The following is a 25565-nucleotide window of genomic DNA, read 5'->3' on the forward strand; positions in this document are numbered from 1 at the left end:
TTGTGTTCTCCGATCTTCTGGTCTTACGCTTGCTTCTGCGTCTGTGCAGACATCTCAGCGATTACACTATTGTAACCCTGGAAAACTCCCGATGAAACCTCTGTCATGCACCTGTCTGTTATGGTGTTCTGTGTCCCCTGCTTGAAACAGTCTACTACAGGGGGAATCTCATCAGAAGTGTAGTAAAACGACTTGCTCAGATTCAATGAGAGTCTGGGGGAGTCTTGAACGTCTTCTGAAGTACCTGCGACACTCGCCTCAACAGTAGGCAACTTACTGATGACAAATTGGGCAGCGTCGGTAACTCCCTGTGGATGATAGGAAGACGGCATTCCTACAACACATTGGTCGTCGTTTGTATCAGACAAACAACGCAATGTTGTTCCGCCAAGTGGATCGAATGAGTCCCTCACTGCTCTAAACTTGTGTGAACCCCTGTTTATAACACCTTGTACCATTTTCTCTTCAGTCGTGTCGCGTTCTTCTTTCGTCTCAACACTTCCTGGGGCACTGACGTCTTCGACGGCCCCATGAGTGGCAGAAGCCGATTCGTGCGTATCACTCACGTGAGGTGGCACAGCTGAGCCTTTCAATGCTGCTTGTGAGAAATCAGTGAGTTTCTTCATTTCGTTTGGCTTTTTGGTTACTCGAGCGCACAACTTGCTTTTCGTCGTCGCTACCCCATTCTCAACATACATCGTTAAACTTGGTTTAGGTGGATGTTCCGTTGAAGTTTTCTTCTGGCTCCTGCATTCTGTATTTTCTTTCATGTGCGCACCGTCCAATGAAACTGCGTCGACGCACACGGGAGTGACAGGAACATTTGCCAATTCTTCGTCGGCCTCCCGCAGTGACGATTTATCGAGCATCCCATCGCCGAGAGTACTTTCATCGCGACTTTGCCCACATCGTTTGCGTGAACATGCAAATTCTTCCACAGGCCAGTATTGTAGTCCTGGGTATAGCTCATCCGTGTAATCTTGTCTCGAAATGGTGTTCACGGATTCCAGTATGCCTCGCTTGTAAAGGTCCAGGGTTTCTCGCGCAGGCAGTACGGCATCTGCACCTACTAAACCACCGGTGGTTTCGCCAGCAATAGCTTCGCTTAGTGGAAGGGTGGAACCATCATGTTCCTCGTAGATAATATAAGATTGACTTTCAGATATATCTGTACATTCCAGCAGAATCTTTGACATAGACTCAAATAAGTGTCCTTCAACATTCGCATTTTCTGACAAAGCAGAAGAAATTCTCTCCACGAGTGATTCTTCGTTGATGTCCCTTATGGTACCTTGCAGCTGTTCCCGTGTTTCTTTATGTCGGTCACCCAACAGAGATGCTTTCCGACGATGAATATCGGATGCAAGAAAAGTAATAACGTTTGCGGATGTCACACCACGGATGCTTCTTTCCATAATGACACATGCTGGGATCCCTAACGATGTTTCACCGGTACATTCATTCATAGTTACTTCCACCACATCAGGTGCGACACCTTCAGCTTCTATGTCTGTGTGCTCGTTCATGCCTTGAGATGCTGACGACACTAGCCCGTCCTGTCCAGTGGTAATCCATTGAACTGCTATGTCTGAGGATGGATCTGCGTTTACAGCTTCATTATTAGCTATCGATGCCTGACGTGTACACGGCAGTTTTGTGCCCTCGTCATGGACTAGACCCTCTGCGGGAAGCAGTTGTTTTTCACTTTGTTGCGGCTTCTCCAGCACGCAAGTGACAGATGAGGATCGTTGACACAGAATGCCAGAACCGTCATTGGACGAAGCGAATGGGACAGAATTTGGATTAATGTCACACGTGTCCGCATGAGGAGCTTCGACGCGTGTGTACGTCATCTCATCCAGGACCGCAGGTACGACTTCGCAAAACTTTAGCTTCTCGTCCAGTATCGTTTCCTGCACAGAAAGGCCTTCGTCAGGAGAGGTCAGCGCAGCCTCATCGCTGCGCTCTTCTGTTTGAGGTTCGGTCGCGTTTGGAAACGACGTTACTGCTGCCACCACAGCCGCCGTAGTGGCATCGTCAGCCACCACATTTACGCGCAAGCTATTCACTTCTTCGTTGTAGTTCACTACCATACTCCTCACGTCTGGTAAAGTAACATTACCGTTGATGGCATCAAGGTGCGCATGTCGCACGCCCGATACTACTTCGTTCATTGCTTCGTCAGGCGATCGCGGCTCGACATCCCAATACTTGTTTGTGGCAGGCAGCACATCGCTACGAGTGTTTTCCAACACAGTGTATTGTACTCTACGTTTGTCTGTAGTGCTTAAGAACTCCGCAGGACGTTCTGTATGATGCGTAGAGCACAAACGTACTTCGGAAGATGCTATTTCGTTTGCTGGTTTAAACGGAATTGCTGCCACGCACCCCTCCACGTCTCTGGGCCGCACAGTCATCCTGCCTTCTACGGACAGCTCTAGTAAAGTTTTGTCTTCCTCCTCAATCAGCATACCGGTCCCTCGTGTCGAGAACTCTGTAACTGTACTGTTATGTGGGTCTCTGATTGTACCCGATGAACCTGCTCCGATGGCTTCCCTAACTGTTTCGGCAGCTTCAAGATTTACACAATCGTTGTTGCGTGTTTCGCTAGCAGGCCAGGCGCCGTCCGCATTGACTCCTTCGAGATCTCTATAGGAAGGCGTTCCTCTGTGTGTTGCTAATTGATTAAATGAAGGATCGGGTGGTCTAGGAACGCAAGGTTCTGTCACGCATTCGAGAGCGTCGTGTTGATTTGAAACCTGAACCTCTCCTTTCCATTCTCTAGGTTGATATTCGGCAATGCCTCCTGGTAACGGAACCAGTTCAACAAACCCCGAAGGGCTAACGACCACGGACCGTTCCAAACTTTGTCCAGCTTCTACGTCATGTTCACTCAAAAATGCAGCTTCTCCTATTTGTGAGATATTTTTCTGATAACTAGTTTCTTCCGTTTTAGGGTTAGCATGAATGTCGTTTGCTGGAGGGATTTGGAAAAGACATGCCTCTTGTTGTGGCTCCCTGCATAACGGCAGTTTTGTGCCAGACTCCGCAATATCTGTTGCTTCCCTTCGTATTTCCAATAAGGTATTCAAGTCAATGGGAGACTGCTCCGCTTCTGCGGTCTGATCACACATTTCAGCACAGGCAGCGGATTTCTCTGCTAGAGCACTTTTCATACCGGAACAGATTTCGTTTCTAGGAGGTAGTTGTGGGTTGCCACAACTTCTTTCATCAAGTTGGCAATCCGTACCCTGGTCTCTCGAAGTGCAACGTGCGACTAAAATCATATTATTGTTCGAGTCTACAAATTTGTCGTGCCCCGCCTTTTTCCTGTGGCTGGACATCTCAGGAGTTTCACTGCACGAACCAGGTTCAACAGTGCATTGAACTACCGTTAATACGAGCTGCATATCTTCATTAGATGTATTCGTCTCAATCTCCTTAAGTTTCTGTGTTGCCTTTTCGTGCCCTTTATTGATGTCGCTCACGTATTCGTCGCGTTTAAGTTGTTCAGTCAAAGTCAGTGGGCTATTTACATAAACCACTGAAAGTCCATGCGTCGTGCCCTTGCATATAAGCGTTGGTATGTCTTCGTGTATGGACGTTAAAGGATCGTGAGGTTCTTCGGTTACCTGTCTTCCCACCCCTTCTACAACACAGGAGTTAAACCCTTGTGAGCACGATTCGACCACTTCTCTACGAGCGCATTCAGAAGGGGCTCCGTATACTGCGACTGGGGCATGATGGATTTGAACAGCTGCTGGTGTAGAAGGATACAGCTGGAGCACGTCCTTCAGTTCCCCATTTTCTTTTTCCATAACCGCACGCTCAGTCACAACTTCTAGAGCGAGGGGACTCACCGCCATTCCGTTCGCCGTCCAGCATATCACATTTTCATGCACCGCGACTTCGCAATTTGATGCAAAGCGGCGCAGTATAGGTGAGGCATGGGGCTTGCCTTGGTAGACTTCTCGTTCTAATGCGTCAACGCAACGTGGTTGAAACGAACCGGACCTTTCTTGGAGCGCATTCTCTCGAGACACGATCTCGCACTGTGCGATGCGCTCCATTATAGCTTGCGTACATTCTGAACTTTTCAATAACGGCAAAAGTTCCCCGGTTTCCAAGGGAAGAATCGTACCTGCAGATACGTAAATCGAGTCTTCAAACTTTGCCTCGCGTGTGGATTGTGCGGTTGCTGCGACATTTGCGTCGGCTTGGCTGCTTACAAATGAGTAATAGGTTGTCGTCGGTGAAAAGCTTTTGTATGAATCCGACATTTGCGGCTGCGTACTGGTGTGATCCACTCCTGCCAGCAAACTGCTAGGGATCTGGTCTAGGACGAGTGACGTGCTTTCTGTGTTCCAGGAACATATTTCAGTAGCCACTGTCACGGTTGACGGTTCTGTGCCACTATGTACTGTGGTATCGCACGGAACCGTCGATTCTTCCAGCTGAAATGGTTGCACGTGCATGTCGCAGTCAGCTCCCTCAGAGTCATCTGTTCGCCCTGTGTTAGAGCGCTCCAAAGAGTATTTTCCCACTTGACACTGGACAGAGTTGGTCTGACGTTCGCATAAATGCTCGCGTACGCTTCTACCCAGCTCTGGAATCATCGAAGAATTCTTGGTGATCTCAGGGCCAGCCACATTGAGGGACCCAGCACCACCGATGCTACACGCGGTTTTATCTTCCAGTTCAGCACTCCTTTCATGTATCTCATGATCACTCTGCTCTGTACTGTACATGTGCCTTTCTTCATCCGTAACACAGATGTCCTGGAAGACCTCGGGAGCTTTCTCTTCGAAAGTAGGCTTAGACGCACTCAACTCATTTGACTGCATTTTGTTGAGACATGATGACTGGGCAGCACCGTCTGAACAAGGCATTTGTGCCGGTGGTGGTTCTAACTGTGTAGAAGTCGACGTTTCGTACGATATCTTCTGATGTTTGGGAACCGATTTTTCTTCATTATCCAATGGCTGCTTAACCATCAAGGACTTTGCCTGACTGCACTGCAGCACACCACTGCTCGCTCCTCTAAAGCCTTCAGTTTCACGGGTATCTGCAGACACGGTGCTCACACTGCATGGCAGTTGTTTATTCGTGTCCTTCACCTCAACTGGCCCTTCCGGTGCAGTTTGCTCCGGAATAGCTTCAACACAGCCGCTACCACCTACGGGTTTATACTTTAAAGGCTCTACCTCTTCACTTATTGCCGGCATCTTGGGTTTCAGCGACACATCACTGGTATTTCGTTCAACTACGATTTCGATGTATGAGCGAACTTCGCGCAGTACCTTGGTTTCCGATATGCGTTTTTTGGTTATCTTCTCCTTCGTGTAGTAGAAAACTTCTTGCGTTTCGGCCATCGTGACAGAATTTTCGCGGTTTCTGACCTCTTTAATGACCTTGCTGGAGGGTCCATTCGGGGGACCTTTCAGCTCTGAAGTTTTTACTCGAAAATCGACGGTGTCACTTGTAGTGTTAAAATCCGAAATCTCTGGTTGAATATCCAGCAGCAATGGCGTCTTTTCTGTGTCGGAGACTTCTTGTCGAAAGACTTCTGCGGAAGTGTCGCCAGTCACTTGGGTTGCGTCTGGCGATTCCTCCGCAGTTTGTCCCGTACCTCCTTTACCTTCCCCTCCGTTACTATCCCCTAAAAAATTACCGTCTTTCTTGTCTTCACCTTCGTTCGTCTTGCTGTCTGCACCCTCTTCCTCCACCTCCGTATTAATATCCGGTTTCATCAACCGAATTTTAGAGACGGCGATGGAATCTTTTCTGCCTAGCTTAGCAAATAGACTCGCTTGCTCTTCGAACTCTTCCTCGTCCTCAACTTCCTCTTCTCCCTCGTGCTCTGCCTCCGTCACCGCAACGGGTTCCACAAAAACCTCGTCGGATTTACCAAACTCCAGCTTTTTGCTTTTTTCGTGATCAGGTTCCTCTTTTCGAGACGACTTTAGGATAGAATGGTGATCAGGATGGCCTTCAAGGGTTGTATCACTGCGACTTCCCGCGAAATGGTCGTCAGTAGACCGAACCGCGTGCGGTCCTTTAGTAGGTGGTTGGTGCTCTGGTGGTGCACTCGTCATGTCTGTGGTCGCGCTACGCATCGTGGATTTAATACCCTTGTCGATGGCCCCATCGCCAGTGACTCCAGAAGGAGAAGAATGAAGTATTTGGGAATCGTAAGACTCGACAATATCTTCTTGTCTATTATCGTGAACCTCTTCTTTCGTTGTGATTTCCACATGAGAGTCCACTTCCTGCACTCCCGTGCGTTCGTTTAAGACAGTTTTCGTGCTCACTTTTTTTTCTATAGTGGTAGTTGTGACGGTTTCCTGCACAATCGTTCTCCTAACAACTTTCAGCAACTGCTGCGACGAGTCTTGCTTAGGAGGCAACGCCGTAGCTGCGCCCATGCTTCGCGTAGCCTGCGGCGGAGCGGTTGGTTTGACGTGCGACGCAGTTGCAGTGTCGGAGATGAATATCGTGTCGGCAACATTTGTGTTGCTCGTTGACTGCTGAGAGGGCTGCGCAGTATTAAACATCAACCGGAAAGTCTCTGCTTGTTGTCCTGAGGCCCTTGTCCGATCTGCTTCATTCCTGCTTGCTTCCACAGGTTGCTCTGTAGTTGGTCTTGAGCTAGACAGGCTGGGTTCCGACACGCTCTTTCGATCTTTTGGTGGGATCTTCAATGATTCATCCAGTGTGGGATTTTCAATTGTACCCCTTTCGTTGTGGGCAGGGATGCGGCTGTTGTGGGACCGTTCAGTGTCTCCACTGGGTGTTTTCGTAACCGTCGTTTCCACGACAACGGCGACCGACGACGACAGCGTTGACTTGTCGTCAGGCAAGCCGTTTGGTGAATGCGTTTCTACACAAATCTTTGTGTGCATGGTATCGTGCGAGGAGCTAACAGTACCTTCATATATGGTTCCTGGTAACAAAGTGGTTACTGGCGTCGACAGTGCGTCCATCTTTGTCTTGAAGACGGATGAAGAGATGTGGCCGAAAAATGACTCGGACTCTTTTTGGGTGTCGTCTCTATTTGTTGTACTGAATACTTCCTCGGATCTCGTGGGAAACGTCGGCGACGACATCGAGTTCGCTAGCATTTTGAGTGCTCTGTACAGGCTGTCTTCGCGCTTTGTTAACTTTTCCAGGTTTTGCTCAATGTTCTTCAACCGTTTTTCGCAAACCTCTTTCCTGTACTCGTCTTCCAGCTGGCGTTTCTGCAACGCTACGTGTGATATTTTCCTCATTATCACTTCAATCGCCCTGGGCACCTCTTCTTTCGATGTCCCGTCTAAGGTAAGAATCTCATCGTTGTCGAGGTTACCTTCTGGGCGATCGGCGTCAGTATGCCCATGTGCGCACCGTTTTTCAATACTGGTTAGGTAAATATCCTCGTTGTGCGGTTCGGATATCAGCAGTGATGGCATGAACGGACCGCAACGTAACGCTTCCAAGTCGTCTTGCGTGACGATGGATTTTTCACTTACAAGCTCAACAGAGTGGGACAGGCCTCCTGCGAAGATGCGCGTTCGTAGCAGGCTAGGAGGTATTGAAACACCGCCTTTTTCGGCGAATTTCCCGTGGTTCAATTTATCCGCTCTGCACACTCCTGGGGATTCTTGGCAGGGATGCGGCGTTTTTCTGTCGCTCTCTTTGCCGAGGGCGTTGTGACATGCGCAAATGTTCGCGCTTTCAGCATGTCTGCATGCATGGCGGTCAGCCTCTTCTGATGTCTGCAAGCTGGCAGGAGTCACGTTTTCTTCCACCAGTTCTACGGAGTGCGTAGCAGTGGTAGCGGTTATCTTTGTTTTTTGCAAGATATATTTTCCTCTACGAGGAACGTCGTGTATCTGCTGAAAGGATGGAGGTTCTTTTGAAGGATATTCGGGCTCCGTCGTGCCCGTTCCTTTGATTTCAGAAACTTCGTGCGGCTGCGTGCGGTCGTCTGGAAAAGCTCCCAGAGTAACCCGTTCATCCGGTAGTTTTGAGGACAAAACAGCATCTTCCTCAGCGCTCGGTGCAAAAGGTGCTTCCTTTTTACGCACTGAAATCCGTTCGTCGGGTTTAGCTGCAATTTGACTCCATTCACCGGCAAGTTCTCGAGAAGAGGTTACTTCTACTATGCCTTTTGTGCCTTCAGTTGCCGAGGTGACTCTTGCTGCCATTTCTAGAACGTCGGGAAAAACAACAAGTGGACTCCATTCTACTGGGAGTTCCTGGGGTAAAATCCATTCATCCTCAGTTCCAGCAGCCAGGGGAGAACTGAGAGTATGTACCATGGATGTTCCAGACGGCATCTCAGCATCTGAGCTATAAACAGATGTGATTCGTTCGCCTTTTCGAGGCATCATGGCCTCAGCAACCATGGTATCCATGCTTCCTGCTTGTACGAGTGCTTCATTTATTGTTCGAAACTCTTCGACCAAGCCATCAAGAGCCGACTCGTATGTACGGCTAACTCCCGAAGAGATCTCGCCTACAGATATAAACGGAGGTGGGGATGCCGGCCACCCTTGAGTAGAAGTGCTTTTGAGATATTCACTAGGATGTGACGCCTCTCCGGCAGAGCTTGGGATCTCTTCGGAAGGCTGAGATGCTGTCCACTCTTGAATAACAGAGCTGGGGATCTCCTGAAGAGGCGGTGATTCTGTCCACTCCAGAATAGCAGTGTTTTGAAGATCTTCAGTTTGAGGTGGCTTCACAGACGCCTCAACGGCGGGGCTCGTGATCTCCTCGGGAGGTGGAGATGCTACCCACTCTTGAATAGCAGTACTTTGGATATCTTCGGTTGTAGATTTCTTCACAGACGACTCATCGGCAGAGCTGGGGATCTCCTCGGGAAGTGGAGGTTCCTTCCACTCTAAGATTGCATGTTCAAGTTCTTCTGTTGGAGGTGTCTTAGCAGGCGCCCTGACGGCAGGGCTCGGGATCTCCGCGGGAGGCGGCGATGCTACCCACTCTTGAATAACAGTACCTTGGATGTCTGTACCAAGAAGTGACGTCACAGGCGCCTCGACCACAGAGCTCTGGATCTCCTCGGGAAGTGGCGATTCTGTCCACTCTAGAACGGCAGTGCTCTGGAGATCTTCAGTTGGAGGTGTTTTCACAGGCGCCTCAACGGCTGGGACCGGGATCTCCTCCGGAGGTGGCGATGCTACCCACTCTTGAATAGCAGTGCTTTGGATGCCTGCATCAGGAGGGAACTTCACAGGTGCCTTAATAGGTGGGCTTCGGATCTCATCGGGAGGTGGAGATTCTGTCCACTCTTGCATAGCAGTGCTCTGGAGATCTCCAGTTGGAGGTGTCACAGGCGTCTCAACGGCAGGGCTCGAAATTTCCTCCGGAGGTGGAGACGCTACCCACTCCTCAACAGCAGTGCTCTGGACATCCTCATCAGGAGGTGTCTTCACAATCGCCTCAATGGTAGAGCTTGGAACCTCCGTGGGGGGTGGAGATTCAGACCACTCTTGAATAGCAGAGCTCGGCATCTCCATTGGAGGTAGAGATTCTGCCCACCCTTGAATAGCAGTGTTCGGAATCTCCTCGGGAGGTGGAGATGCTACCCATTCCTGAACGGCAGTGTTCTGGATATCTGTATCGGGAGCAGACTTCACGGACGCCCCAAGGGCAGGACTGGGGACCTCAGGAAGTGGAGATTCTGCACCCTTTTGAATAACAGTGCTCTGGACATATTCAAGAGGAGGAGATGGCACCATATCTTCGATTGCAGCGACCTGCAGGTCTTTATGAGGAGCAGATGGCACCACCTCTTCAATCGCAGCGCTCTTGACATCCTCAGGTACAGGAGATGGAATTACCTCTTCAACTGTAGCGCTCTGCACAGTTTCAGGAGGGGGAGATGGTACCAGCTCTTCAACTGCACCGCTTTGAATATCTTGAGGTGGGGGAGATGGAACGACGTTTTCAATTGCAGTGATTTGAAGAACTTCAGGAGGAGGGGATGGCACCACCTCTTCAATCACAGCGATCTGGAGATTTTCAGGAGGAGGAGATGGGACTACCTCTTCAGGAGGAGAAGGCACGATCTCTTCGATTGCAGCGACCTGAAGATCTTCAGGAGGTGGACTTTGCACCACCTCCTCTTCGATCGCAGAGATCTGTTCATCCTCAGGAGGAGGACATGGCACCACCTCGTCTTCGATCACAGCGATCTGGAGATCTTCAGGAGGAGGACATGGCACCACCTCCTCTTCCACCACAGCGATCTGGAGGTCTTCAGGAGGAGGACATGGCACCACCTCCTCCTCTTCGATCACAGCGATCTGGAGATCTTCAGGAGGAGGACATGGCACCAGCTCTTCAGTTGTAGCGCTCTTGACTTCGCTGGGTAGAGGTGGTACTACCTTTTCAATTGCAACGCTCTGGAAGCTTTCAGGAGGAGGAGAGGGCACCACCTCATGCATTGCAACGCTCTGTACAACTTCAGGAGGTGGTGATGGCATCATTTCTTCAATTGCAGCGCTCTGGATACCTTCAGGAGGAGGAGATGGCACCACCTCTTCCATTGCAACACTCTGTACAACTTCAGGTGGTGGTGATGGCACCATCTCTTCAATTGCAGTGCTCTTCTCATGTTCAGGTGGAGGATGTGGTATTATTTCTTCGATTGCAGCGCCCTGGACACTTTCAGGAGGAGGAGATGGCACCACTTCTTTCATTGCTACACTCTGTATAACTTCAGGCGGTGGTGATGGCACCCTCTCTTCAATCGCAGCACTCTTCTCGTGTTCAGGTGGGGGATATGGTATTACTTCTTCCATTGCAGCGCTCCGAACTTCCTCAGGTGGTGGAGAGGGGACCGCCCCTTTAATTACAGCGCTCTGGACACTTTCAGGAGGAGATGATACAATGTCTTCAGTTGCTGCGATACGCCGGTCTTCACGAGGAGGAGATGGCGTCACCACTTCTTCAATTAGAGAACTGTGAATTTCCTCAGGGGGAGGAGATGGCACCCACTCTTGCACTGCCCAATCTTCCGTTGTCTTCGAACGTTCTGTTTCAGTTGACGCTGCAAGCGCTGTTTCAAACGTACCTTCTGTAGCCTCTGTTTCTCTTGTTACCGGTAACCGGTGCGGTGCCGGGCACACATCAGTTGAAAACTCAGAGGTTTCGGATGCTAGGGTATACTTTTTCGTAGCACCACCGGGTGGTACTTCAACTTCATCCAGTTTTATATTTGGGAAAGATTTAATTTCAGAGCTACCTGTCTTATAAGCGGATAAATCTGTGGTTTCCAGCCAGAAGGCCGGTAGAAATGATTTTTCGGATTCTGACGAGGGCACTTTTGTTTTGTCTTGCTGTTCAAGTCCAGACTCTGCCATTGAACGTGCTCCCTGAGGTGCACCATACACGGACACTGAAGAAGTATATATTTTATGATGACTGTACAGTTCTTCCTCTTCTGATATCTTTCGAGTTTCTCCTATCGATATTATTGATGGTTTGGCTGTCAAGACCGATGAGAGTGATGCTGTGTCCCCAGGCAGCGACGAAGCAGGGGAAATCATACTGATGTGGTCAGCATGCGGGAATTCCCCAACGGAAAACAGCGAAGACGCAAAGCTGGCACTTAGAATCCTTTCGTTCCTCTCCACAAGAGGCGTCTGCATCTCAACCCCTCGCACGATATTTTCATATCTTTGAATCATCTTTTCAGGTTCCGTCGACGTAGGGGACACTCGAATGGACTCGCTCTCACGGATATTGATGTTTACAGGTTTTGGGGGTTTGATCATGTCATCCCCTCCTCTTCTGAACCACAAGGTCTCTTCCACGAGTGTTTGAGGTTCTGTGTCCAGTCGTGACCTTCTTATCCTCCGTATGGTTCTCACTTCTTCAGTTGTGGTCTGAACCACTCGCCTGTGATGCGTCTCCTCTTCAACCACAGAGCCTGAACTGTTTTCAGAGTATATTATACTTGAAGCTCCCTGAACTTCAGATGATGGGTTTCGTCGGAACGAGGAGTCATCATAAATACCCCTCGATGGAAATGTGTCCATGTACGAGCCAGTCTTCGATAACGTATCCTTATCTCCCTGACTTGCCCCAAAGTTTATACTACTCACAAGGACGTCTCTGTTATGACGATCCTGATTCCCCCTCCTAAGAAGCGGTTTACTCAGGACAAACCTGTCAGATGTGTACGTGCTTCCTACGTCTGCAGATTGTGGTTGAGCGTTACTGGAAGCAGAATGAACCCCTTCGAAATCGGCCGTAAGTGACACCTGGAAAAAATGTAATACTCATGAAAACAGTGAACATAAAGTGAGCGGGCAAGGCAATGGAATAACCAAAGTCATTCGGTTGCGCACACTTACACTAGACTGGTTGTTCAAGGGCGTGAAGCGTCGCGACGTTTTGCTTTCGGTTTCAGTATCAATAGTTCCACTCTCCGTGTTGAGCCACGTTCTGCAAAGATGTAAGAAACCATGGATAACATCAAAGCAAGTTAGTTTACATTACAGCTCTGGACCATTCCATTACTTTTAAAAGCCCAAGTGCCCTACAACGAGTGAATCATTTCATTATACTCATGATAAATGCCGGCAAGATAAGCTTGCGACGTACTCGTATCATTTGACCTCCAAAAGTTTGTAAGAATTCGAGTCAGTGACGAGATTTCATATGGGGTCTTTGCGGTGCGATTTCACTCCCTTCATGAAACCTTTTAACACCCAAAACGCCTCGCGGGTTTAACTCAACAGCCCTTAAGGTGTCACTGCAAGACATATGCATCAGCGACCAAGTTACTGAAACCTTCCAATGTGGCTTACAGTGGTCGCTGTTACCCGAGGAAATACCCAGGCCATGGAGTGAAATGACCTAGACGAAACCCTAATGAATCACATTGCAGTTATTAGCAACAGGAACGGCGTCTTGTAGGGACTATGTGTAGGGCCTATGTGTACCAGGATTAACAATGATTGTTCACATATTTCGAATCTGTTTGAGGACCTCCCCACGTAGTCGGAGGTTTATTTATTGTTTCCACAATGGGGGGGGGGGGGGTGGAGCCGGAGCAAAAAGCTACCAATGTAGCTTGGCGGCGGCCCCGGACCCCTATACAGTGCAGCGACAATCAACTGAATGGCACACAGCAAAGCAATATTAAATAGCAACATCAACAACAAAACAATGACAAGACAAAGGAAAAACGCATAACAATACGCGTACCCTCGCGCTGTTACCAAAACAAGGATTTTAACTGTTTGTTTGATGGCACCTTGACGTTAGTGAAGCCAAATGTCTTTAATACTCGTGGGAGTTGACGGGACAAACTCTGTTCGCCATAAGCTGTTAGGACTCCATGTCCTTATTTGCCAGGTATTCCCATGTGGCATCTCTCCTAGTACGAGGGCAACTGTTTCAGCTTGAGATCGGCAAGAGATAGGAAATGATCGTTGTTATTTAAGACAGACGTCCTGTATGTGCTCAAGCATTTGTGTTTAAAGAAGTCACTAGCCCGTACTATCTGCTATTGTTGGAACAATCCCTTGGTCGTCTCGTGCCTTCGTATATTGGCAATGGCGCGTAAAAATCTCTTCAACGAAATTTTCTCAATGGTCTGAATATTATGTTGAGTTGTAGAGCCGCACACTAGTTGACAATAATTTAAGAGCCCTAAGAACAATGCGTTGTATACAGCTGTTTTGACATGGCTGGTCAAGAGGCTTTTGAACCTATGGATCCTGCCTGTTGCGCTTGCTAACTTAGAACAGAGATGATTGACATGTTTGTCCCAAGGTAACGTTTCCTGAAAGCGCACGCCCAGGAACTTTACGTTATCAACGATTTCAATAACAGAAGCTCCCAACTTCAGAGTCGAATCTATCTTAATCGTCTTGCTTTTTGCCCTAAAGATAACAGCTTTTGTTTTGAATGGGTTTAATATTAATGAGTTTCGCGTGGCCCACAAATATACTTTAGTTAATTTTACATTACCTTGATTTAAAATCGCCTCCGGGTCATCTCCTAAGTATTGTCATATCATCAGTTGCATCTTCAGATATATGTGTAATGTCATTGACATAAAGGATAAAGAAAAGTGGGCCTAAAACGCTACCCTGTGGGACACCCGATACAATGCCAAGTGGATTAGATATGGCTTCTAGTTTCACTCGTTGAGTCCTATTCTGTAGGTATGAGGCAATCAGTTGGAGCGGAAGCCCACGGACTCCATAGTATGTTAATTTTGATAGTAGTATTTCGCGTTGTATGAGGTCGAATGCTTTCGAATAATCAAGGAAGGGCGGCCAGTGTAATTAATTTATTTTCTGTATTCGTAATTATGTGTTCTTTGGCATGCAGGAGTGCGATTTCTGTTGATTGACCTGTCCTAAAACCAAACTGCTGATCTACAATACATTTGTGTTTAGTAAGAAATGACAGCAGCCTTGTGTGCATTATTTTTTCGAGTGGTTTCGAGAAAATTGGTTGAGATTGAGATTGGCCTGTAGTTGGAAAAAGAATTGCGGTCGCCCGTTTTGTAGAGTACCGTAACTTTAGCTGTTTTCATTTTACTAGGAAAGATGCCAGTACATAAACAGCAGTTGTAGATATGCGACAAACGTGGGGAAAGTACATCGATTACCTATTTGATAGGTGTGACTTCTATGCCGTCTATATCGGCACACTTGCCATTTTTAATCCTTTCGTTATTATAACTATTTCCAGAGGGTCAGTAGGCGAAAAGAATACGGACTCAGTGTAACCCACATTTCGAATCTCCACATTTGGCTGAGCAAACATCGACCCTATGGATGTAAGGTATCTATTGAAAGAATCAGCCAGATCAGCACCGCTTATTTCCTCTCCACCCACCACCAGTGTTCCTGGTATATCCGGGCTGTTATTGGTATTCGACAGGCTGTTTAGTTTCTGCCACATAACCCGGGAGTTTCTAAGGTCAGAAAATAGGCTACTGTATTAGTCCTTTTTAGTACAACGAAGCCTGGAGTTTGTGAAGTTGCGCAGTTTAAATTCTGCCAGGTGTTCTTCAGATCGCGTTTTTAAAAATTGATTATATTTGTAAGTTCGTTTTCGTAATAGTCTTAATAACTTAATTATCCACAGCTTTCGGACCTTTTTCTGTAACGCGTGCCTCCGAAGCCGAAATGCACTGCGATAGCGTTCTAAGAATTTTGATAGAAATGTGCTATATGCCTCTTCAGCATCATCAATACCAAGAATTGTATCCCAGACCATAGTCAGAATATCCTCCCGAAATGCCTCTCTTGTGTCACCTTTCTACAATACCTATCAGTGTTCCTTTTTGGTTTCTGCGTTAACTGCAGCGACATAGAAATAGGCATATGATCATTGATGCCCACATCGATAACACCGCTGCAAGTTATCAGGTTACGGGCACAATTGGTGACGAGAAGGTCTATAAGTGTTGCGATGGTAGCCGTAACTCTGCAAGGTACGTAGATAACGTAGTACATGTCATGCAGTTTCAACACGTTAGTAAATTCCACTTGGGGACGCAAAGTTTCTAACATGTTAACGTTAAAGTCTCCACCCAGTATGAGGGTGTATTTTTCATTGTTCACAAAATCAGAGTTTCCAGAGTGTTTAACATGGAAAACACATCCTTCTGAGGCGGGCGATACAAAACATTAAATATATAAGTGAAAAATATATATTATACATTCCCTGGAACCATGTCTCGGACACCATCAACACATCTGTCTCTATTGATACATCAGAAATAAATGCTTCAAGCTGATCAATTTTATTCTTTAAAGATTGCACATTCAAGTGTACAATATTTAACATTTGCGCTTTCTTCAATCTTCGTATTTCACTTACACATATTTGTCCTGAGCCATTAAGAGTGAGGTGCGTTACATTTCAAGCTATCTTTCCAAGGTCAGTCGTGTCGATACGGATAACAGCCTGTCCTTCACCTTTACGAACAAGAATAGTACCCTGCGACGTCCACACAAACGCGTAACCCTTCTCCCTTGCTTTCATTCGCGCTAGCCAAAACAGATTTCGTTGCTGTTGAGTTAAATTTTCTTGGCTGTAGACAGAGTTCATATTGGGCGCAGACCTCAACTTGTTCCTGCTTGTTTCCTCAGAAAAGACTCAACCGAAAACAGGAGCAGCCAGGTGACCGGGAAGTTGACGTGGAAGCCGTAGGTCGTGAGCAGTTGATCATTCAAACTGCGACTTTTCTTCTACTGGGTCCAGCGACTGCCCGGCACGGTGCAGTACAACAGCGAAAGCGCTCGCTATAAAAGTACATTCCAAATATTCATCGCGAATTTAATTTAATATATTTTGCACATTGACAGTAGGACGTGGAGAGATCGGCTTGGCCATTGTTGCCCCACTGATGTGGGCATCGTCACGACTGTAGCCGAGATGAAATAAGATATTGGCAATATTAGTCCAATCTTCGTGCAATATTGGGCAGACATTGCCAATATCGGGCCAAGATAGGTCCAATATTGGGCCAACATATTGCGCTGCTTGGGAGAGTTGGTTTTGAGACGCGCCAATAACGACGCGTCCTGTCCATTAGCAGATGAGTTAGCCAATGAGGGGGCACTGCCCGTCTTTCGTCACAGTGGCCTCTACTTCCGTTATTCGAGAGGCTTTCGCCGTACTGCCTATTCATAATGGCATTGCAAATTAACGATGATGGTCGCATACCTTGAGCTTGATGGAACGAGAAGACACACGAAGTAGGCGACAGGACGAGGCTCAAAACCAGCAATGAAAACATTTATTGATCAGCAAAAAAAGTCAGGAGGGGGAGAGGAGGTTACAATGGGCCTCAGGGAGGAAGCATTGTCCGAGCCTATTACGGCGGCTTCAAGAATGACCCGGTCAGCATCATCCCTTACAGTGTGAAGACAGTTGATCCGCGAGAAAACGCGGGCATAACCTTCACAGGAGATCACGTGTTTGGCTAATTCTGAGGACTGGCTCTTATTTTTGACAGCGCTAGAATGCTCAAGTAAACGTTCGTGAGGCTGGTTTTGAGCCTCGTTATGTCTACTACTTCATGTGTCTTCACGTTCACTCAAGCTCAAAGATTCCGCGAGGGACGTTAAATACGGGGTGCCGTGTGATGAGCTTTCATCGCACGTTAAAGAACCCTCAGGTGGGCAAAAGCAATCCACAGATCGACCGCTGTGGCGTCGCTCATGATCTCAGTTGTCTCGCGACGTAAACCCCCAATTATTATTAATCAAGCTCAAAGAATGCCACCATCGTCGAACGTTCACCAGCTCGCTTGCCTGCTCACCCTTATTTCAAATTAGCGATGCCGGTAAAAGCGCTAAAACGCAAAGGGACAAAACACGGAGCGCAAACTTTCTCAGCTGTTTATTCACATCCCCGCGGTGTAGCGTTTTAGCGCTTTTGCCCACATCAAAACAGTTGAATGTTCGCGCTCAGTGCCCGTATTTCATCCCTGTCCGTTTAAGCACTTTCACGCACATCAATGATTCATCAACAAGCCCAAAAAGGCAGTTTTAAATGACTTGCAAATTAGATTGCGGTGTTGCATTTTACGCATTCCTTCTTGATATGATGTTTGACGAATTAATCGCGGTTTTAAAGTGCCACTATATACCAACCACGAGAATCGTATTTTGGTTCTGATTACAAATCAACGCCGCTCAAAGACTCAACACGCCAGATAAGCTCATGGGACAAAACGATGAGTCACTTGGTGTGCTGACCCAAGCAGCACAATGTACCGAAAGTCGAGTGCAATAGGGGTGGACGGTATGTGTCTTATCAATGTTCTTTAGTTTCACCAGTTCGTTCAAGGTCTTCCACCTACCCGTCCACCCCTATTGCACTCGACTTTCAGTACATTCCCAGGCAGCACAATGTACTGAAAGTCGAGTGCAATAGGGGTGGACGGGTAGGTGAAAGGCCTTGAACACACTCGTGAAACTAAAGAAGATCGATAAGACACATAACCGTCCACCCCTAATGCACTCGACTTTCAGTGCATTGTGCTGCTTGGGTTGTGCTGCTTGGGGAAGGCTGTCATATCTACAGGTGCCTGTAAAGATGATAGCGTATGACGATAACGTTGGGAATTGTAGGACGGGCTCGAGGTGTTACAGTGCGCCGTCGTCTATCTCGCTGTTTGCCATATGGGAAGCCAAGCAGACGTTACAGAGTAGCAACAAGGAGTGACTGGATTCAGGACAAAGGCCATCCTGTGAGAGAAGTACTGTAAGTTGCAAGCGTATCAACAAAGCGCAAGGCCATACGGGTCCAGTGCAGACCACACGAGGAACCTCTCGTCAGAATTGTGGCCGAAAGATGATGCTGACGGGCAAAGACTGCCGCATTATTTCGCGACTTGTAATATCCAAAAATGGCCTTGCTTCGAGACAGGAATTGCCGCAGGATGTAAACGCTGACCCTTCATAACCCATCTTTGAACACAGGGAACGCGTCGCAGGGAACGGCAGAGCATGCTGGACACATGGAGCAGAGTTGCACGCAAGACGACTTTGCTCACTTCTGCTCACAAACAGTGCCACTAACAGTGGACGACTCGAAATGCCCGATCTGGTCAGGTGAGTTTGTCACGTTTCTGCCTCTACTTGAATGATAGGAAGCTTTCAAAGAGGACCGCGTGCAAGGTGTGGTGCAAGCTGGAAGGGGCTTTCTAATGATCTAGGGTTGGTTTAATTACGCGGATTTAAGTCCCTTGGTTCTGGTGGCATGCAGTTCCTAACAGTACGGCTACACTGCACGCAATGCAGTAACGAGACTGGAAAAATCACGAGTCGCAATTACACGCGATTGCACATAGGGCGTGTTGCATCGTGCCGTCTCGTTTACAATACGGTTCGACGAATGTCAGTCTTGGCAGTAGACGATTTCAAAAAGATGCGCGCGCCACCAAGCGCGCGTGCAAAGCATCATGGGAAGTTTGAGCGACAATGCACCTGTCGTCTGCTTCGGTTATGGTTGACCCCAGCAGATGCTTCCGCTGTGCACACCCGGAATGCTGCTGCTGTTCGTCTACCTCCTCCCTCTGGTCGTCTATAGGACGCTCCAAGTTCCCATGAACCCTTTTGTGCCACAGGTGGCGCTTGCTCTTCTAAAAAGGTGTATTGTTAAGATTACCGTTAATGATGCAAAAATTTTAGAATGTTTTTCCCGAGCATTGGAAAGAGCTCAGCGAGAAGTGATTTCGTATCTTTGCAATTTTGTGGAAATTCTTTCGTGCGCAGGACAGTGCTGTACAGAAGTTTACTGGACGCGCGAGCTGTAGGGCACTTATAGCCTGGGTTGCGTTTGCGCCAATACAATTTATTCTTCATCATCTTTAGATGCACAGCAGAATAACCCAGCGCGCTAATAACGTGATTCAATGTGTCAGCAGTAATACTAGACAACTAAAAAATAATAAGAACAAAATTGTAAAGAAATGGCAGAATGACACCATGCCAAGCATGTCTGTCTAAAGTCTGTCTGGATCATCAACGTGTCTGTTTGTAAAAACTAGGAGCCATCAGTCTGTTTTAAATTACTCGATCATACGTACGCAGAATTTGCATAGAGGGGGGTATATACTTTTATTAGAGGGAAATGACTTTGCATAGGCTTTCTCATGTGCCAAAGCCCAAATGCTCCAAAGCAATATCCTGTTATAGCAAGTAAATTTTCACACAAGAACATGTGCTATTTATGTTGCTTTTGCTCTTCGCACTGTTTAGTGCCCCCTCTTAGAAAAAAAAAAAACGTGGAGCAGCTACACCTTTTAGGAGGTAATAGTTGTCGCATATGTTGTTCCCAAAAGTTCTACCTGCTAAATACGAATGGTAGGGTTACCGCTTCTGATTCGGTGAGCGACGGGAGCGTACGCCTTTTTGTAGCAATTTGGATGTATGATAATCCCTTTTACTCCCCTACTGTACCTTGTTATCAGACGCCATGTAGGTGGTAACTGTAGAAGTTACCACCTTTTCACACCCTTGTTTTTCTTAGAGTGCACGGCACAAGTACAAGTTTTTGGTTCCGGGCTGTAATTTCCCCAGAAATCCATCTCTAGGGGGAGGAGGGGGGGAGGGTTGCGAGCTTCGAGAGGGGTGGTATGTTGTTTATAGATGCATGTTTCTGGGTACATGCATTGGTAGCCGAGCTGTATTGGGCAATCTTAGAAATTTCATGAGAGGTGTTCCAAGAAAACCACGAGTGGGGGGTGCAAGGAAAGGCCTGGTTCCCGGATGGGTACTTTGCATGTAAATGCAGCCGAAACGGCATGCGCGTCTTCTCGTATACGGGCGCTTACCTTATGACATGGATGATCTGCTGTCGGACAACGTGGGGTACACCAGGGTACTCCAGACAGTGATGTAGGTCGCTCAGGTTCATGTGGTTGAAGCGAACCGAAGCCATGATGTTGGTGGCGAGCTTGTCACGCTCCTCGGAATTATGGTTCACCCACCGCATCCCGGCTTCAAAAACTTCAACCTCGCTGTTGGTGAGACGAGGCTCGTTAGTAGTATTTCTCGTATATATATTGGAACGAGGCCGACAAAGAATGAAACCAAAATACTAGCGGAGCAGCGCGTGTGCTTTCGGTAGTCATTTCCGACGAGTTTTTTCTTGTCGTCCGAAAAGTCGGTGTGGAAGTAAATCATCCTTTAAGTAGCAGATCGAATAGCACGCAGAAACACGCGGTACGAAAGCCAGTAAGTGTCTGGACCATTAGCCAAACAAATGTGGTGAAACGCACAAAGACTAATAACCTACAAGATCTATCGAGAAGATAAAAGTCCGTTAGTATTTAAAAATGAACAATACATTTTATTTTTCAATTGCGAGACGCTCAAGATATATCACGGCGAGCTACCCAAAACCTAAGACAGGAAAAGATGCTAGCGACACTATATAGTATTCTTCATCAGGAACGCTTCATTCCGGAATTCCAACGATTTTCAACCTTTTCTTATTGGACGTTTCAGAAGTGATGACGAATTGCAGCTTGCAGTCAACAATGGATTAAACTAACTTGCAGTGGATGACAAGAATGGGATTTGAAAGCTCGTACAGATTAAATAAATGGTTAAGTGAGGGAGGTCACTATATGGGAAAGTGATGTGGGAAATTCATGGATTGATTCATTGCGTGAAAATACATAACTGAATAACAAAATTTTTAACGTAAGCTATATTTACTTCCTGGATTACCCACGCATTTAAAGAACATTCGCCATACGTATATTGGGCATCGCTAATAAAACTGACCTAGTGAAATTCCCTGACTCGAACCCTACAACCCGAAGGTTGGAGGCTTTTGTGTTTGTGGCGTTTATGTTTGTAGCCTCCCACGGCCAATTCTCGTTGCTAACCTAGTGAGCTTAGGACGTCTATAAACTGCGCATAACGTATCAATATTCTTCTGCATTATCGCTGTTCGTCCAAATGCCCCCCAACCAATTTTTTTGTCCATGCCAGAAAATTGTCCATAATGCCACACCTATTTCTTCCCCACTGACGGGTGACAACAGTCGCATGGTTATGCTCTTGTAATGGATGAACGTCGTACCTGTGACAGCCGATGGTCTGCGCTGACATCAGATGAATAACGTCTTGAGCATCCAGTTCAAGGAATTCTTTCGTATTGGCGACTGAAATAAAATTTGCCGTCAAGAAGTCGTACGCGCGCTGTTCTTCGTCTGCCCGGTTCATTCTCCGCGCAGCCGTGTACATGAGCACTTGCTGCCCCAATGGTGTCGCTTCACTTTGCAGCTAGAAACAACAAGGAGTGATATCAGTACAACTAACACAAAAGGTGTCTAGTTCACGCGTGTGAAGTGAAGTATACAGGTTATACAGTCTATACAGGTTATACAGACTATACAGGTATACAGGTTATACAGGCACACTGGGTATACAGGGTATACAGTGAACACAGGTTGGTCCACCAACCATGATAGAAATCCATAGTAAATAACGTATAGGGAACGTCAAGGATTTTTTTTTTCAAACAATAACGTCAACAATAAACAAATAACGTCAAGGATTTTTTTCTGCCAGGAACATTTGCCACATGTTGGTACCATTTAGCAAAGAACCTGCACCCATTTCAGCAAAGAAAACGTTAGGTGGACTTGGAAAATTTCGGACTTCAATTCAAGAAATTAAATTTCCATCTGTTGTACCATTATGGTACCATCATGTGACAAATATTCCTGGCAGAAAAAATCCCTTGACCGCATGTCTCTCCATTGCCTTCTTTACTTACTACGAATTTCTATCACGGTTGGAGGACCGCCCTGCACATAAGTGCGGACGGAAAAAAAAGTGCTTGACATCGACAAACCTATAACAGCGATGACGATGACTAGCAAAGGATACACTTAATATGAATGTTGTAACACTCAACATCATTAGTCGTGCTTTTATTAATCTGGTTTTGACATCTTCCTCCAAGAGGCGTCGAAACCAGTGAATGCATTAAATGCATGCTGCATAAAAACAGCTTGACGCCCACGCATGGAATCTGAGTTTTAAAAAAATGTCAAGTGTGTATTACACCGGCTTTCAATGGCATGCTCTGTGCGAGTGTATTGTCCGTCTTTTCTTCATGGCTCTCGGTTTGCCCTAGATCGCCGGGACGGTACGATGGTTGGGATTGCATATGTCGCAGGGTACATGATACACAGTCAGAAAAACGTCGCTCATATAAGGGTGATACGTACCTCGATGCATTTATTCACGACATCTGGCATGTTGAGTCGAAACGCAGCATTAAATACGTCCGAAACGTTTTCCCGCGTCACATTTAGTTTGCCGGTGAGCATGTAGTCAAGTAGAGTGCTGAATGTTGCCGCAGACACTCCAGACAATTTAAGCTGCAATGACAATGAAGCATTAAAACGGCCAGGAATTTGTAGAGAGGGTTAATACAATTATATTTACTGTTAATGCGTTAAGAGCACGAAGGCATTGCACAACGAAGTTGGCATATGTTTGAGACTACAAGTAAAGTTCATGATTTATTTATTCCTTCTATTTTATGCTTTATTTTATGTGCCCGCCAACTGACCAATAATAAACAAATGATAAACAAAAACGAGACACGAGATACATCACACATGCAGAACGCATAATAAAAATTAAGAATGAATACCGTGTACAATAATATGCAATAACGAAGAAGCAAACAAAATACAGTACTAGAACAAATTGCATCTTAGGATCGGCTTAAGGTAACACAAAATGCGAGTAAGTGTATGCTACGGACTGTTTGACGTTTGTTATTGCGGCGCATGCGCCGGGAAGGTCATTCCAGATCTTTGAGGTGCGCGGGATAATTGTTCTTGCGGTGATCTATCTTGTCTTGTGATGATTGAGACCTTCGCAGATCCATGAAGAAGAGTTTAGTATTGACGAATGTAAAGATTTCTTGCGAAATAGTGTACGAAAACGGCATCACACTGGACGAAGCACGACGTACCGTTAGAGGAGGTAGAGGAAGGGAGTATAGTATTCTCGTGATGCTGGGATTTGTCTTGTACTCATTGACGAATACGCGAGCAGCGCGGTTCTAGTCACCCTGGATTGAGTTAGAGACAAATTTGGTGGGGATCCCAGATGGGCGCGGAGTACTCAAATTGAGGTCTGAACAGCGATGTAAGCGTCTTTTCCTGTTTTTTTATACTAATGACTGCACCAGCTTAGGATGTATAACGGATGGTACAAGGCAGGCAATGCTTACCTTTCTCAAATTCTTGTTTCCTTCATCTTCCAAAGTGCGCCTGAAGAACGGGCTGCACATAGCGAGCAAACGCCGGTCCACCACGAATGATTGGTCCTCCACAACGATCTCCACCCGGGCTCTCCCCGATTCCTCCTGCGTTGCCATTCTCTCTTTCTTTTTCTCTTTTTTTTTCCTGCAATGGAAATGACTAGCTTGTCAAAAAAGAAGGCAAGTTCACCTCTTAGCGCAGGTCCGTCATTGTACTCCCTCAACCATATAACTGCTATTGCTATGCGAACGGCAGCGCAGAAGTCTCATCTGTCAGTCGAGGGCTGATATCCACTGTTCCCACATCCTCTGCTTTGCACATCATATCTCGCTTATGTCTAATAGCCGTTCTAACTGCGGTGTCATAAACTAGAATATCTCAAAGGGTGCAACGAGTACCGCCATCACTTACCGCGAGGCACTAGGACCTTTGGACGCAAAGTTCATTCGAAGCCATATCGGCCGAAAGCTTCCAAATGCCTCACGCGGGAACTGTGCACTCTGCACGTGAACTGCTGCTGGCGCGAAGATGAAGATGACCAAAGCCATCGTGCTGACAAAACAGGAGCTCATACTCATATCATACTCATACCATACTCATACTCATATCATACTGAATTAGCCCTGGCCAATCTCCCTTGCGGATCGCGGCCATCTTCCTGGGGAGAAGAAGAAGAAGAAGAAGGAGCTCCTTGTGTACTAATGTACTAAATGTACTAAGTTGATGACCGCCGCCACGACGCCGCTCGTGGACGGCGTAATTAGACGTGTATGTCTTGCGTTGGGGGTGTCTAAGCAGCACAATGCGTTTAAATGTTGACTGCATAACGGCTGCCTGCAGGTAACTTGCGGGTCGCCTGCAGTGCGGTGCAGCGTTTCGCTGAGCTATCCACGAGAAGACCGACCTGGCCGTTCCCCCCACTTTTTTTTTTTTCAGTACATTGCGCTTCTTGGGAGAAGTGTCCGCCGAAAAAAGTTGACAGTTTGCACTTGACGGAAAGCTAGGGAGTGGTGGAACTCGAACCTGCAACTTTCAGGTTGGCTGTCATATGTGCAGTCATCTGCAAGGGACGATCGTGTCTATATCACACAACAATATTCGTTTTTTTTTTTTTTTTTCGACCACGTGTCAGTAGGATCCGGAAACGATGTAGGTTTATAAGTATAGAGATGTCTTTGTGGTTCGTGACTTGAAAAGTCTTTTTTTCTTTTAATACGGTAGTGGCATATTCATACATTCAGTATTCATGTATTATTCAGCATTCATACATTCATACACTCCCAAAGTTCGTACACCGTGCAAGACTGAAATGTGCGACACGGGGTCCCGCGCTACGTGTACCAGGAAACATGCCAGCATCGCGTATGCTGAAGACAAGAGGTCAACGTCGTGAGTACTTGCTTCTGACGACGTAAACGGCATGCTATTCGCTAGGAATTGCTCGTTTATAGTGTACTGCTCTGTTCGTGTACTGTGTTGCGGTATCATACTGCCATTTTGCCGCCCCACCATATGCGTCGGTGGATTCTTATGCAACTGCCTGAAGTGTTCTTAAATGCTGCACGCCTTCAAACAACTGCGGGAATGTGGAGGAGCGGGCTACAGGAGTAGGGGGTTAGGGGGTGTAGTAAGCGTACCTGTCTTGCAAGTACGGCAATCGGAGTGTCGCTTTTAGGCTACCGTGGACATGAAGACGCGCTGATGTCAGCTGCACGGCCAGCCATTAATGTTTTTCAGAAGTTTTCTTAGGAGTGACTATACAGCATCCTTTATCGCGACT

The 25565-nt window shown here is 47.0% G+C and overlaps 1 protein-coding gene and 1 long non-coding RNA gene across 3 annotated transcripts in view; one reads left to right on the top strand and one right to left on the bottom strand.

The window, feature by feature from the left end:
- Positions 1–25565, top strand: part of LOC135391856 (uncharacterized) — a 231398-nt gene that overhangs the window by 127567 nt on the left and 78266 nt on the right. The window contains exon 3 of one of the 2 annotated variants that reach the window (XR_010422122.1): positions 18465–18596. The exons of the other annotated variant lie outside the window; for it this stretch is intronic. This is a non-coding gene — a long non-coding RNA (uncharacterized LOC135391856). The remainder of the gene's footprint in view (positions 1–18464; positions 18597–25565) is intronic. 2 annotated transcript variants of the gene reach the window in all.
- LOC135391851 (uncharacterized) lies at positions 20–24857 on the bottom strand. The gene is made up of 7 exons (XM_064622361.1): positions 24197–24857; positions 23755–23929; positions 22736–22888; positions 21580–21782; positions 20321–20506; positions 12360–12450; positions 20–12266 (listed from the first exon to the last, which is right to left on the bottom strand). Exons 1-7 carry the CDS (start codon positions 24361–24363, stop codon positions 24–26), a joined length of 13218 nt encoding a protein of 4405 aa, XP_064478431.1. The 5' UTR covers positions 24364–24857; the 3' UTR covers positions 20–23.

This window comes from Ornithodoros turicata, chromosome 4 (assembly GCF_037126465.1).
Source record: "Ornithodoros turicata isolate Travis chromosome 4, ASM3712646v1, whole genome shotgun sequence".
Taxonomy (NCBI): domain Eukaryota; kingdom Metazoa; phylum Arthropoda; class Arachnida; order Ixodida; family Argasidae; genus Ornithodoros; species Ornithodoros turicata.